This window comes from Ciona intestinalis, chromosome 8, assembly GCF_000224145.3.
Source record: "Ciona intestinalis chromosome 8, KH, whole genome shotgun sequence".
Lineage (NCBI taxonomy): Eukaryota > Metazoa > Chordata > Ascidiacea > Phlebobranchia > Cionidae > Ciona > Ciona intestinalis.
The window spans coordinates 1604827-1618841 of NC_020173.2; the positions used below are offsets into that span (position 1 = coordinate 1604827).

At 41.4% G+C, this 14015-nt stretch overlaps 3 protein-coding genes and 1 pseudogene across 4 annotated transcripts; 3 read left to right on the top strand and 1 right to left on the bottom strand.

Moving 5' to 3' along the window:
* Window positions 1-502: 502 nt before the first annotated feature.
* On the top strand, window positions 503-2735 carry LOC104265951 (macrophage mannose receptor 1-like). Its single transcript, XM_009861137.3, has one exon. It carries the CDS (start codon window positions 641-643, stop codon window positions 2675-2677), a length of 2037 nt encoding a protein of 678 aa, XP_009859439.3. The 5' UTR covers window positions 503-640; the 3' UTR covers window positions 2678-2735.
* Window positions 2736-5499: 2764 nt separating this feature from the next.
* LOC113474439 (pulmonary surfactant-associated protein D-like) lies at window positions 5500-6655 on the top strand. The gene has a single exon (XM_026835493.1). It carries the CDS (start codon window positions 5501-5503, stop codon window positions 6653-6655), a length of 1155 nt encoding a protein of 384 aa, XP_026691294.1. The 5' UTR covers window position 5500.
* A 2343-nt stretch (window positions 6656-8998) lies between these two features.
* On the top strand, window positions 8999-12519 carry LOC104265953. The gene is made up of 2 exons (XM_018812742.2): window positions 8999-10027; window positions 11187-12519. Exons 1-2 carry the CDS (start codon window positions 9078-9080, stop codon window positions 12367-12369), a joined length of 2133 nt encoding a protein of 710 aa, XP_018668287.1. The 5' UTR covers window positions 8999-9077; the 3' UTR covers window positions 12370-12519.
* A 611-nt stretch (window positions 12520-13130) lies between these two features.
* Window positions 13131-13805, bottom strand: LOC100180009 (annotated as a pseudogene). The gene has a single exon (XR_717334.2). The product of XR_717334.2 is annotated as an obg-like ATPase 1 pseudogene (transcript).
* Between the last annotated feature and the right edge of the window lie 210 nt (window positions 13806-14015).

Below are 14015 nucleotides of genomic sequence, written 5' to 3' on the forward strand. Positions count from 1 at the left end.
AAAATTAATACACACTATTACACAAAACACGAAATATACAGGTTATTTGTGCGTAAAATTGGCAAACAGTAATGTTCAGACATTTGTCGAACATCCTTCGATTAATCATTAATTTGCCTCGAGCTTAATGATAAAACTGCTGTTTAAATGCAACGAGTCAAACCACAGCGATTTGAGCCACTCGAACAAACAGTTCATGAGATTGTTTTCGTAGAAACAGAGTTTTTAGTGACGTACTAATCCTAGAATTTAAGATACCAGTTATTGTTGGCAAACTACTTTTTAAACTATATGTTTAGGCTGTAGTATTTAACATATAGTAGGGTGGGGAAAGACGGGACACCTTTAGCACATAATATCTAAATATCCTGAACGTGTTTTAAACAATTAACAACGGTCTATGGGAGTCGTGAGGATACGTTTTATAATTATTTGAATGTTCTTTATTTACTACCAAACGGGACGAGAAAACAGAATGAATAGGTGTCCGATCTTCCACCACCACAGTATAGGCTATACCTACTTTCGTAGACAGGGTGGTAGAAGTAGTTTATGTTTGGAGTAAATAACATACCGACATATCATTTAACGTTTAAATTTGAACTTTTTGTTTACATCCCTACACTTGAAATACAGCAGGATGTCATCAAATATTTTATCGCTAAGCATTTTCTTTTTACTGTGTGTCCTCATAAAAGGGATTCCGAGTAGTGTCTTGTCGTCTAGTTGTCCAATTGGATTCTCTTTGCATGGCGACTTCTGTTACAAGGTGTTTTCCCTAAGAAAACTGGACCACCGAAACGCTTACGAAGCTTGCGAGTCAACAGGTTCTATCCTTATCGAGCCGACGAGTGCAGAGCAACAACAACACATTCAGAATTTGTTTCGAACAGCTCACAGTTTCTGGATCGGTCTCTCGAGTGAAGACGGTACGTTTGAATGGCCTGATGGTGCCGAAGTAAGATATGCGAACTGGGCCATGGGTTTTCCAAGACCAAATCATGATTGTGTTATAGCGTCCCACAGGCACCGTTACCAATGGATAAATGTAGATTGTGGCTCGCGTCATTTGTTTGCTTGTCAACATAACTCGTCGGCTGAACCTGAATCAGGTTTGCAGTTTAGAAATCGTAACGACCAACCTTTTTCGTGCCGTAACAAGTTTGGTTACTTCGCGAACCCAAATGATTGCACTTCGTATATACTTTGTGTGAGCAACGAAAATTTCCAGTACAGCTGCGCGGAAGGTTCTGTGTTCGTAGCCAGTCGTTCAAGATGCGAAGTCGGTGCGACTTGTGAAACTAGGCCAACACAGCCACTGACTACTGTGGCACCTGCAAGCGAAAGCACACCGGAAGAAGAAGAAAATCAACCTGATTCTGTCGCAGTAACTTGCCCCGAAGGTTACATACGGCACCGTAGAAAATGCTATAAGACTTTTAAATCTTATCTTACATGGAAAGCGGCAAACGAAAGCTGTGCAGGCACTGAAGGTGGACGAATGGTTGTTATAACTGATCGGGGAGTGGCAGATTTTGTCCATAGCCTAGTTAACAGCGACTCGTGCCAAGGTGCGTGCAGAAGTAGCCATTTCTCGGATTACTGGATTGGCCTAAACGACTTTGAAGAACCGGAGCAATTTGTTTGGAGTGACGGGACGGCGCTTGTGAATGTAAACTATGAGAACTGGTCAAAACGGGCCAGAAAACGATATAAAGACTTGAAACAATGCGTGAAAATGTCAAGATTCTATGATTTCCAATGGATTGATTCAATGTGCAACAACGCGAACGCATATATATGCGAAAAGGAAGGAACTGTTCAGAACGAAATGTTATTGAGCACGTTGTCCGACCAGGAGTCGCTCGCTCAAAGTAGAAACGGGCCTACGTGCGGTTTGCATCGCTTGGTTGGCCAGCCGCTTCTAGAGGGAGTAGTCGGGGGCACCAGAGCCCAACCTTCTTTACACCCTTGGCAAGTTTCTCTCCGAACGCGGGGCGTACACAAGTGCGGGGCTTCTCTCATAAATCGTTGCTGGGCAATGACAGCAGCTCACTGCGTTGCTTTGCCCAATGTACTACCTCGTGATGTTCCTACTGTGGCGGTACTTGGAGATTACGAGATGAACGTTGTGGAGGATACCGAAGAGCGCTTAAACATTCTTGACATTCATACTCACCCGGACTGGTCTGCATTTCCAGTACCAACCAATGACATTTCTCTTATACGCTTGCGTAATTGCTCAGTGCAGGGCATTCCTGTGTGTTTGCCGACACAAAACATCAGTGATGCCTTTCCTCCTGGCACGCGCTGTATCGTCTCAGGGTATGGCACTACAAAACCAAACCGAGAGGTTTACCCGGACACACTGCAACAAGCAACGGTTCCTTTGATTTCGCAGGCACAGTGCACTCGCATGTATCGACAGAGCGTCCAGGAGCGCCACATGCGAAGCTCTATGCTCTGTGCCGGCTACAAAGAGGGCGGAATAGATTCTTGTCAAGGAGACAGCGGGGGGCCCTTGGTGTGTACTGACCCCACAACAGACTCTCGGATACAGGTTGGGATCGTATCATGGGGAAATGGTTGCGCCAGGCGAAATAGACCGGGTGTATACACCAGCACATATCATTACACCGATTGGATAGAATCAGTAATTAGCACCGTTGTGAACTAAACGATATGTTGTATATTTTAAAAGCGTAATAAATAGAAATAAACGCCAACCTGTAATGTCTGCATTGTATATACTGTACTGCAGGCCGCAACATACTGTAAGCATAAAGAGCCCACTGGGCAACATTGTACCCGTCGATGTTAAAAGTGTCTCAAGGTTCACCTACACGGTTAATTTAGTGCGGTGAGTTTCTGCACGTTTGCAGAATGTAGTCAGTTTCTGCAATTCTGCAGAATATTGCAAGCGCAAGCGGCACTTGAGCCCTATTAAGCGGCAGTTGAGCCCTAGAAATAAACAGACTTTCTTAGTTTTGCAAGCCCAGCACGATCCCATGACCCGTAACCCTCTGCCGCAAGAAAAACACTTGATTTACCGAAGAGAAAGTTGGCACATCAATCATCGGGGAATTTTCCATCTTCCCTTTACCCCAAATTGTTTTTTAAACTTGTTTTTTTAAAAAAAGAAAAGCTCAAGCTTCTTCACTCCCATGATATATAATTGCAGTAAAGCGGAGCTGCAACCATTGATATACGCAGGTATATTAGGACAGTACCGTAGAATTTATATACAGTAGGCTGGGAGAAGAAGGGACACCCTTTCATTCTATTTTCTCGTTCCATTTGGTAGTAAACAAGAACATTCGAAGAATTATAAAACCATATCCTCACGACTTCCATAAACCGTTGTTTATTGTTTAAAACTTGATCAGGATGTTTAAATATTAGGTGCTAAAGGTGTCCCATCTTCCCTCACAGTACTATATTATAGTGTTTAAATATATCAATATAATATGCTTTAAATATATCAATATAAAATGGCATGTTGCTAATTTTTCCATTTTTAGACTCCGTTATTCTTAGCCTAGATTAAGCGATAATGGCTGTTCTTGGAATTGCAGCACTTGTATGTTTAGCATGCCTTGTAAGCGGCCAGCAAACCTACGACTCCTGTCGTATAACATGTCCAGCTGAGGATGGCACTTTCGCCCCGATATGTGATTGTAAAACGCCAGTACCTGAGAATATGTTGATACAAATGGCCACACGCGAGTACATTAAAACGAACGCCGCAGTTCACTATGATGTTACCACTGATCACAATGTGGTGTATGACATACGCGCATCCAGCAAGATATCGAAAATATTCGACCAGGGTTTTCTACAGGCTCATATGATACAGAATAATCCGACCCAACAACCAACTCTCTCGCTGGGCAGACAGAATGGAAGAAGGTTTATTTCTTTTGATGGCCTAAGGAGAAAATTGAACGCTAACATAAATTTGGACGACCAGAATGATATAAACGTCTTCATTGTGTACAAAATCACAGCTTATAATGCTGATACCGCGTGGGTGAGAAACGGCCTGTTTGGCAACGATAATGGTCACTACGACAAGTTTATTACTTTCTTTCCTAACGGAGATATGATGGTTCCTGGATCAGTTGGAAACTATGTCAGAGTCAGTACATATCCAACCGGAGCAAATGCTGGCGCAGTTGGCGTATGGAACGTACTAAGTGTACAATGGAAAGTGGGAGGTCCTCCGAACTCCAGCAGCGTGTGGTGTAACGGGCAGTTACTTACGCGTTTCCAAGCCGAGGTGTCTCCAGGCTCACCGAGCTTATCTTTGGGAGATTTAAATCCTGGAGGACTTCATCCTTTAAAAGGTTCGATCGGGGAGTTTTTGGTTTATAAAGGAATTTCGATGACGGACAAGAACATTAGGGATCATCATCAATACTTCATGCAAACATGGGCGATTGACGGAACAGCACACCAAAAATAACATTCTTATTTGCCAAGAATGAATAATATCCTACAACTAATGCGCATTTACCATATACAAATTAACGTACTGTAAATATTGCTAAAACTATACTCACAAAAATAAAATTGAATCATGAGCATTGGTATCTTTATAGCCTGAGTAATTTTTCACTTATTCAAGTCTTTTTAATAAAGAATTTGTCATATAAGTCCGGTAATTGATTTTGGCGCTTTAATCCCCACACGCAGACATAGTGGCCTTGGCGTGCACAGTGGGTTTAAAACAATTAAAAGCGACCAAGACAAATATGCAACCGTTGTCGGTGGCTTGCTGTAAACTCATAGATTAATAGTTTATTCTAGTAAACGTGACAAATTATAATGCATTTTGGCGTGGGGACTCTAGCACAGCTGCAAGAGTCGAATTTTTCAAAATGTAGTTGACGATCGCCAGTCAGAAAAAAAATTATTATAGTAGGGTGGGGGAAGATGGGACACCTTTTCAATCTTTTTTTTTTCAATTTGGTAGTAAACAAACTTTTAACGATTTTTTATAAAACTTTATCCTCACGGCTCCCATAGACCATTGTTAATTGCTTAAAACACGATCAGGATATTTAGTTATTATGTGTCAAAGGTGTCCCATCTTCCCTCACCCAACTATATTTATTCGATATGTAGTTAATGGAAAAACAAGAAAACTACAAGGTGACCAACTTTAGCCTTCGACGACACGAGTTTATAAAGAATTAGATATTACAGTGTAGTATACAATATATACAAATGTGGCAATAAAAGTCGATAAAAAATGTACAGTGCTGGGCCCTGCGCTGCGACCGTATACATGGCGCGCCTATAAATACCGCAGTTACCGCATCACTTTTGCTTATACATCGCATGCGCTAACACGCGCGGTTGAATTACTACATCTAAAACTTTAATTTTTGAATATAGGTGTTTTATATAAAGCGTAAACTACCGTCGAGAAATGAGTTATAAGCTTGCATTAGCTTATTTGATGATTGTGCTAACAGTCGTACAATGCTACACGAAGATGGAATACTGTAGTATTGAATGTACTGGAAACGAACAAGCGACAAGCACTGCGACGTCCCGTGGTAATCTTACTTCGACTACTGGTCGTCCTGGCAAACGAGGACCACCCGGACTAAGCGGAGCCATTGGACCATCTGGTGAACCTGGACCAGCCGGTCCAAGTGGACCCATTGGACCATCTGGTGAACAAGGGCCACCCGGCGAAAGTGGACCCATGGGACCATCTGGTGAACCTGGACCAGTCGGCCCAAGTGGACCCATTGGACCATCTGGTGAACCTGGACAAGTCGGCGAAAGTGGACCCATTGGACAATCGGGTGAACCTGGACCACCCGGGCCAAAAGGAGATTCCGCTACACCATGTAATTGTACTTTTCAAACTATAGGAGCTGAAAATAGTTTGTTTGTACGAATGGCTGTGTTAGATCATATTAGGACGAAGGCAAGTGTCCACTACGATGTTGGTTTAGATACGAACGTGGTTTACGATGCTACAAGCAACAAGATATCAAAGATATTTGACCAGGGTCTCCAGCAAGCTCATATGGTACAGAATAATGCGACTATCCAACCAACTGCATCTAGTAACAGACAGAACGGGAAAAAAACTATATCATTTGACGGCAGAAATCGGTGGATGATTGCCAACTTGAACTTAAACGATCAGCATAATATTAACGTCTTTATTGTGTACAAAATCACGGCTTACGATGCTACTGCGAGCTGGTTAACAAACGGACTGTTTGGGAATGAAAACGGTGGGTACGACAAATTTGTTTCTTTCTTTCCTAACGGGGATCTGGTGGTTCCTGGCTTAGAAAATTATGTTAGAGTCAGTACATTTCCTACTGGGGCAAATGCTGGCGCAGTTGGCGTATGGAACGTACTGAGTGTACAATGGAAAGCAGGAGGTCCTCCGAACTCCAGCAGCGTGTGGTGTAACGGGCAGCTACTTGGGCGTTTCCAAGATGACGTGTCTCCTGGCTCACCGAGTTTAGCTTTGGGAGCTTCGAACATACTTGGACACCACCCTTTAAAAGGTGCGATCGGGGAGTTTTTGGTTTACAAAGGAATTTCGATGACGGACAAGAACATAATGGATCATCATCAATACTTCATGCATGGATGGGCGATCGATGGAACAGCAGCTTAAAAATGAACATTTTTCGACCAGAATGAATAATATATTATTATAGTCTTATATCGCACAACAAATGTGCATTAACCATATATGAAATAATGTAGTGCAAATATTGCTGAAATTAAACTCACGAAATAAAATTAAAAAATAAGCATTGGTATCTTCAAGGCCCGAGTAATATTTTACTTAGTCAAGTCTTTTTAATAAAGAATTTCGCCAGTCGTATTTTTTTTAAAGATATTATTTACAAACTGAAAAATACTCTTTACGGAGTGAGTATTCTTTTATTAAGTTAATTTTTTTTAATAAAAAATTTGGTCATATTAGTCCGGTAATTTGATTCGGTTTAAAGCCCGCACGAATATATGATTTGCTAGATAAGTGATTTATTTCACTATATACGTGAAAAGTTAATGGCTTTGGCGTGCACAGTGGATTTAAAACAATTAAAAGCGACCAAGACAAATATGCAACCGTTGTCGGTGGCTTGCTGTAAACTCATAGATTAATAGTTTATTCTAGTAAACGTGACAAATTATAATGCGTTTTGGCGTGGGGACTCTAGCACAGCTGCAAGAGTCGAACTTTTCAAAATGCATATAGTTGATGTACACCAGACAGAACAAGTTTATTCTTTATTTGATGTGTATTTAACAAATGGCACATAAGATATGTTTCAATTATTACATATTTCATTTGCAACTAAGCACTACATTATTTAGTTTTAAAAGGATTGTTTAATTGCATTTCTTCTCCACAGCAGCTTGTACAAAAGGAAACGTAAAAGCTAATCAAATGTAGGTATAATGTTTTTACACAACAAGTATATGCATGATACTGAATGCGGGAATGAAACAATTAACTTTTATATCCCCCATTCGTGCATGAAGTATTGATGATGATGATCCATTATGTTTTTGTCCGTCATCGAAATTCCTTTGTAAACCAAAAACTTCCTAATCGAACCTTTTAATGGCAAGGCTCCATTAATGTTTAAATCTACCAAAGCAAAACTGGGTGTGCCAAGATGCACATTGATTTGGAAACGCAAAAGCAACTGCCCGTTACACCACACGCTGCTGGAGTTCGGAGGACCTCCCGCTTTCCATTGCACACTTAGTACGTTCCATACGCCAACCGCGCTAGCATTTGCTCCGGTTGGATATGTACTGACTCTGACATAATTCCCAACTGACCCCGAAACCATCATATCCCCGTTAGGAAAGAAAGAAATGAATTTGTCGAAGTCACCATTATCATTTCCAAACAGGCCGTTTCTCAGCCATCGTGTATTAGCATCATAACCCTCGACTTTGTACACAATGAAGACGTTAATGTCATGCTGGTCGTCTAAGCTTAAGTTGGCAATCATCCACCGATTCCTGCCGTCAAATGAAATAAATCTTTTTCTGTTCTGTCTGTTACTAGATACAGTTGGTTGGTTGGCCGCATTATTCTGTACCATTTGAGCTTGCTGGAGACCCTTGCAAAACCAAGAAGACCCAGTGGTTTTTACGCCCTTTATAAAACCAATACTTTTATAAAGGATCCTGGTCGTAATTTTAAAGTAAGGGTCGAGTGCGACTTGCAAAATTCTGCAGAGGCAATTGAACGTTGCTGTGAACCAAATCAACTGTATCGATAATGCTTGAGTCATTTTGAACCACAGGGATTAAAATGTTGCCTGGTATATTTGATTTTCTTACATGCAGTTTACATTACCTCACACTGAAACCAGCATATCCACGCTAGGAAAGAAACGCAAAAACTTGTCGCAATAAGAATAAAGTGTTTGTCAACTATTCCGTATAAGCATTGCAAGCGGTGATTCTGTACACATTGAATACGTTTATGTAATGTTGGTCGTCTAGGTTTAACTCGGCAATCATCCGCCGATTTGTGACAAATAAAATAAATCTGCTGTTTCTGCACGCAATGCAAGTGAGTCAGTAAATGAGTCAGTGCATATTGAAAATTCCAACTCGGTACATAGGCTACTTCAACATCATTGTGAATTTACAAGCCAGACAAACACTGTATGATCAGATCGAATATTAGAGTTAAATTTGAATAGATAAGGTAAATATACGCAGTATAATACCCATACGCCCCTAACAATAAGAAACAAACATTTTCAATATAGTTAATCATGGCCTACTAATAAATATATATTTTTAGTAGGCCATTAGTAATTTATTTTAAGCATTTGTGGCAATAGCCCGAGTTATAGCTTCCTATTAAGGGTATATGTTATAGGAAAGATACTCCTTGACCTGCATAGACAAGTGCATGACGAGTGATGTTATATAACGGTGTCTCCATATCTATTTCATTATTAATTTAAGTTTAATATGTGTCCGTGAATCTGCTTAAATATAAAATTCAAACCTTAAACTGCAATAGGTTGCTTAAGACGTGAATCTGGTTAAGCAAGATGAGTTTTAAACTTGCATTAATCGTTATGGTGGTTGGACTCACTGCTGGCAGTCACTCTTACACGAAAATGGAATACTGTAGTATTGAATGTACTGGAAACGAACAAGCAACAAGCACTGCGACGTCCCGTGGTAATCTTACTTTGACTACTGGTCGTCCTGGTAAACGAGGACCACCCGGCCCAAGTGGACCCATTGGACCATCTGGTGAACGAGGACCACCCGGCCCAAGTGGACCCATTGGACCATCTGGTGAACGAGGACCACCCGGCCCAAGTGGACCCATTGGACCATCTGGTGAACGAGGACCACCCGGCCCAAGTGGACCCATTGGATCATTCGGTGAACCTGGACCACCCGGATCAAAAGGAGATCCCGCTACACCATGTAACTGTACTCTTCAAACTATGGGAACTGAAAATAGTTTGTTTGTACGAAAGGCTGTGTTAGATCATATTAGGACAAAGGCAAGTGTCCACTACGATGTTGGTTTAGATACGAATGTGGTTTACGATGCTACAAGCAACAAGATATCAAAGATATTTGACCAGGGTCTCCAGCAAGCTCATATGGTACAGAATAATGCGGCCAACCAACCGAGTGTATCTAGTAACAGACAGAATGGAAAAAGATTTATTTCATTTGACGGCAGAAATCGGTGGATGAATGCCAACTTAAACTTGGACGACCAGCATGATACTAACGTCTTTATTGTGTACAAAATCACAGCTTACGATGCTAATACGCTTTGGCGAAGAAACGGCCTGTTTGGGAATGATAATGGTGGTTTAGACAAATACATTTCCTTCTTTCCTAACGGAGATCTGATAGTTCCAAGGTCAGTTGGAAACTATGTCAGAGTCAGTACATATCCAACCGGGGCAAATGCTGGCGCAGTTGGCGTATGGAACGTACTAAGTGTACAATGGAAAGCGGGAGTCCTCCGAACTTGAGCAGCGTGTGGTGTAACGGGCAGTTACTTGCGCGTTTCCAAGTCGGGGTGTTTCCTGGCTTACCGAGTTTATTCCAAGCCGAGGCGTCTCCTAGCTTACCGAGTTTATTCCAAGCCGAGGTGTCTCGTTCTATCTCACCGATTTCAGCTTTGGAAGATTCGAATTCGTTACTTGCGCGTTTGCTGGGCATGGGGTCTCCTGGCTCACCGAGTTTAGCTTTAGGAGATTTGAATCCTCGCGGACGCTACTACCTAAAAGGTTCGATCGGGGAGTTTTTGGTTTACAAGGGAATTCCGATGACGGACAAAAACATAATGGATCATCATCAATACTTCATGCATGGTTGGGCGATCAATGGAACAGTTTAACTTTACAGCCAAATTTGGGTAACTCGTAATACTCATGTATACACCTATGTATTGCTTATATTGCTAAACATGTAAATAAACCAAATAGAAGTAATCCCGAGCATTCTAAACTTGCTTACATTGTTTTATATATAAATATTACCATGCGTCTGCAACTCCATTAAACGAGACTGTTATAATGTTTACACCAAAGCATTTAATGTTATTAAAAGTATTGGAAAACTATATGTCACAAAGTAGAATTTATAATGAGCGTTTTTTATTCGTGTACAACAGGACATAATATGATAAATAAGAAATCACATAATCGCACTACGTGCACAATATATATGGTTTGGTTGTTCTTATTATGATTGGTTTTCCCGTGTGAAAGCGATTAAATCTTTACCGTAACTTGCCCTAAGGGAATAGTCAACGTGTTATTTGCAGTTTAACCTGATGTTAAGTTATGTGATTTGTGATTAACTTGAAATTCTCACTAAAGAATCGGATCTTTTGTAGAAAAATCTAAAACAAGCAAAATATAAGGTGTCCAAATTTAGCCTCAGACGACACGAGTTTATAAAGAACTAGACATTACAATATAGTATACAAAATATACAGATGTGGCAATAAAAGTTCATAAAAATGTACAGTGAGCCCTGGGCTGCGACCGTGCATGGCGCTCGTATATGAACACCGCAGTTATCGCATCACTTTTGCTTATATATAAATCGCATGCGCTATTACGCGCGGTTGAATTGCTACATCTAAAACTTCAATTTTTGAATATAGGTGTTTTATAAAGCGTAAACTACCGTCGAGAAATGAGTTATAAGCTTGCATTAGCTTATTTGATGATTGGGCTAACAGTCGTACACTGTTACACGAAGATGGAATACTGCAGTATTGAATGTACTGGAAACGAACAAGCGACAAGCACTGCGACGTCTCGTGGTAATCTTACTTCGACTACTGGTCGTCCTGGTAAACGAGGACCACCCGGCCCAAGTGGACCCGTTGGACCATCTGGTGAACCTGGACCAGCCGGCCCAAGTGGACCCATTGGACCATCTGGTGAACGAGGACCACCCGGCCCAAGTGGACCCATTGGACCATCTGGTGAACGAGGACCACCCGGCCCAAGTGGACCCATTGGACCATCTGGTGAACCTGGACCACCCGGATCAAAAGGAGATTCCGCTACACCATGTAACTGTACTTTTCAAACTATGGGAGCTGAAAATAGTTTGTTTGTACGAATGGCTGTGTTATATGATATTAGGACGAGGGCAAGTGTCCACTACGACGTTGGTTTAGATACGAACGTGGTTTACGATGCTACAAGCAACAAGATATCAAAGATATTTGACCAGGGTCTCCAGCAAGCTCATATGGTACAGAATAACGCGGCCAACCAACCGAGTGTATCTAGTAACAGACAGAACGGAAAAAGATTTATTTCATTTGACGGCAGGAATCGGTGGATGATTGCCAACTTAAACTTGGACGACCAGCATGATATTAACGTCTTTATTGTCTATAAAATCACAGCTTACGATGCTAATACGGCTTGGCTAAGAAACGGCCTGTTTGGGAATGAAAACGGTGACTTCGACAAATTCATTAGTTTCTTTCCTAACGCAGATCTGATGGTTTCGGGGTCAGTTGGAAACTATGTCAGAGTCAGTACATATCCAACCGGAGCAAATGCTGGCGCAGTTGGCGTATGGAACGTACTGAGTGTACAATGGAAAGCAGGAGGTCCTCCGAACTCCAGCAGCGTGTGGTGTAACGGGCAGTTACTTACGCGTTTCCAGGCCGAGGTGTCTCCAGGCTCACCGAGTTTAGCTTTGGGAGATTTCAATTCTGGAGGACTTCATTCTTTAAAAGGTTCGATCGGGGAGTTTTTGGTTTACAAAGGAATTTCGATGACGGACAAGAACATTAGGGATCATCATCAATACTTCATGCATGGATGGGGGATATAAAAGTTAATTGTTTCATTCCCGCATTCAATATCATGCATATACTTGTTGTGTAAAAACATCATGCCTGCATCATGGCCTACTCAATTATTGAGTAGGCCATGCCTGCATTTGATTAACTTAAAAAAATGTTATTATATAAACATGTTGTTACCTCTTCTTAAACTGAGTAACGTGTCTTTGGTTGCAAATGTAGTATGTATTTTTTTTATTCTTCATGGGTGAGGTCCTTGTCACGGACTTAGGATTTAGGCCAGATTTGGCCCATTACCCCAACACCCGGAGAGCCCATTTAAGTCCTTCGTGCGACTGGTGCCGCGACACCGCATCGCAGTAAGACGAGTATTATTGGCACCATTTTTTATCCTCCTATGCTTAACGAGTTACCACACTTTTCAACTGTGTGTATGCTTTTGATATGAATTAGGACTTGGACAACCCATGTTACCCATTAGTGACCGCTGGTTTGGAGCAATGTCCGTTAAGCGTCTTGCCCAAGGACACATACGCGATCAGTATTAGTACCACCGTGGAGCATTGCCTAAACCAACATGTACTATATATGTATACTAATTATTATAATGTAGGCTATCTCATGTGCCATTTGCTAAATACACCGAACTAGCAGAGTGTATTGTACATTGTTTTGACTGAGATTCACATACTTGATTCTTCGAGAGTTAAAATCATATCTATATAACGACTGCTTTTGGTGCCATTATAAAGAAAGCTTTTCCGATTTCTACAATAGTCGACCGGAAGCGTACCAGCACAAACTCAATTGTAATTTATTATTTTTAACCCAGAGAGTGCAGACCGGTTTAAACCGCTTCTAGCAGCAACAACATGCATTATCATTTAAAAGAGCAAACTACATCACCAATTCACGAAAGAAAGCGACGACCGAAACCTGGAGACCTCATAAAATGAAGTAAAACTGATAGTTGCCTTAATATGCTGTGATTACAGACAGAGTATAAGGCCACAACAGTTGGAACTTTTCATGGTTGGCACGTCATTTTTTCTTTGGCTGCGAGGGCGTGTTAAACTTGAAAAAGATGATGTCCCCATCTTCTACAATGTAATTTCTTCCTTGTTGGCGATACTTACCGGCTGATTTAACTGCAGACTCCGAGCCAAGCTCTTTAAAATCAGAGAATTTCATAACCTCTGCCATAATGAAGCCTTTCTCAAAATCGGTGTGGATCCTCCCAGCAGCTTGAGGGGCGAGAAAGCCGGTTTTGATCGTCCACGCTTTGACCTCGTCCGCGCCTGCAGTGAAGAAGTACTGCAGACCAAGGCATTTAAACCCGGTTACCACAATCTTGCTAAGAGCTGACCCGACCGAATCCTTGTACTGTTCCTCCAGGTAAGCCTTCCGTTCAGCATCGTCAGCCATTTCAGCTAACTGAGACATAGAAAAGCGCTTGTTTCACATGTTTCGTGATATATTCGGATATTACGTGAGTAAAAAACACCCACAGTTGTTAGCAAGCACAAGATTTGTTAAAACACCGGTTTTATAACGACATTCGTAAACCGCCACGTGAAAAAGGAATAAGTTACACTCATTCATATAATTAATACATGATTGTAAACAGTAAGACTGTTGTAAACACCTTTAAAAAGCTGTACTCACTAACTACCCA

What these genes read in the sequence shown, in the direction of transcription:
- LOC104265951 (XM_009861137.3), top strand. Translation starts at nt 641, where the DNA reads ATGTCATCAAATATTTTATCGCTAAGCATTTTCTTTTTACTGTGTGTC.
- LOC113474439 (XM_026835493.1), top strand. Translation starts at nt 5,501, where the DNA reads ATGGAATACTGTAGTATTGAATGTACTGGAAACGAACAAGCGACAAGC.
- LOC104265953 (XM_018812742.2), top strand. Translation starts at nt 9,078, where the DNA reads ATGAGTTTTAAACTTGCATTAATCGTTATGGTGGTTGGACTCACTGCT. An exon ending in AAAGCGGGAGTCCTCCGAAC is followed by an intron (nt 10,028 to 11,186) that starts TTGAGCAGCGTG and finishes TGTTTTATAAAG; the next exon opens with CGTAAACTACCGTCGAGAAA.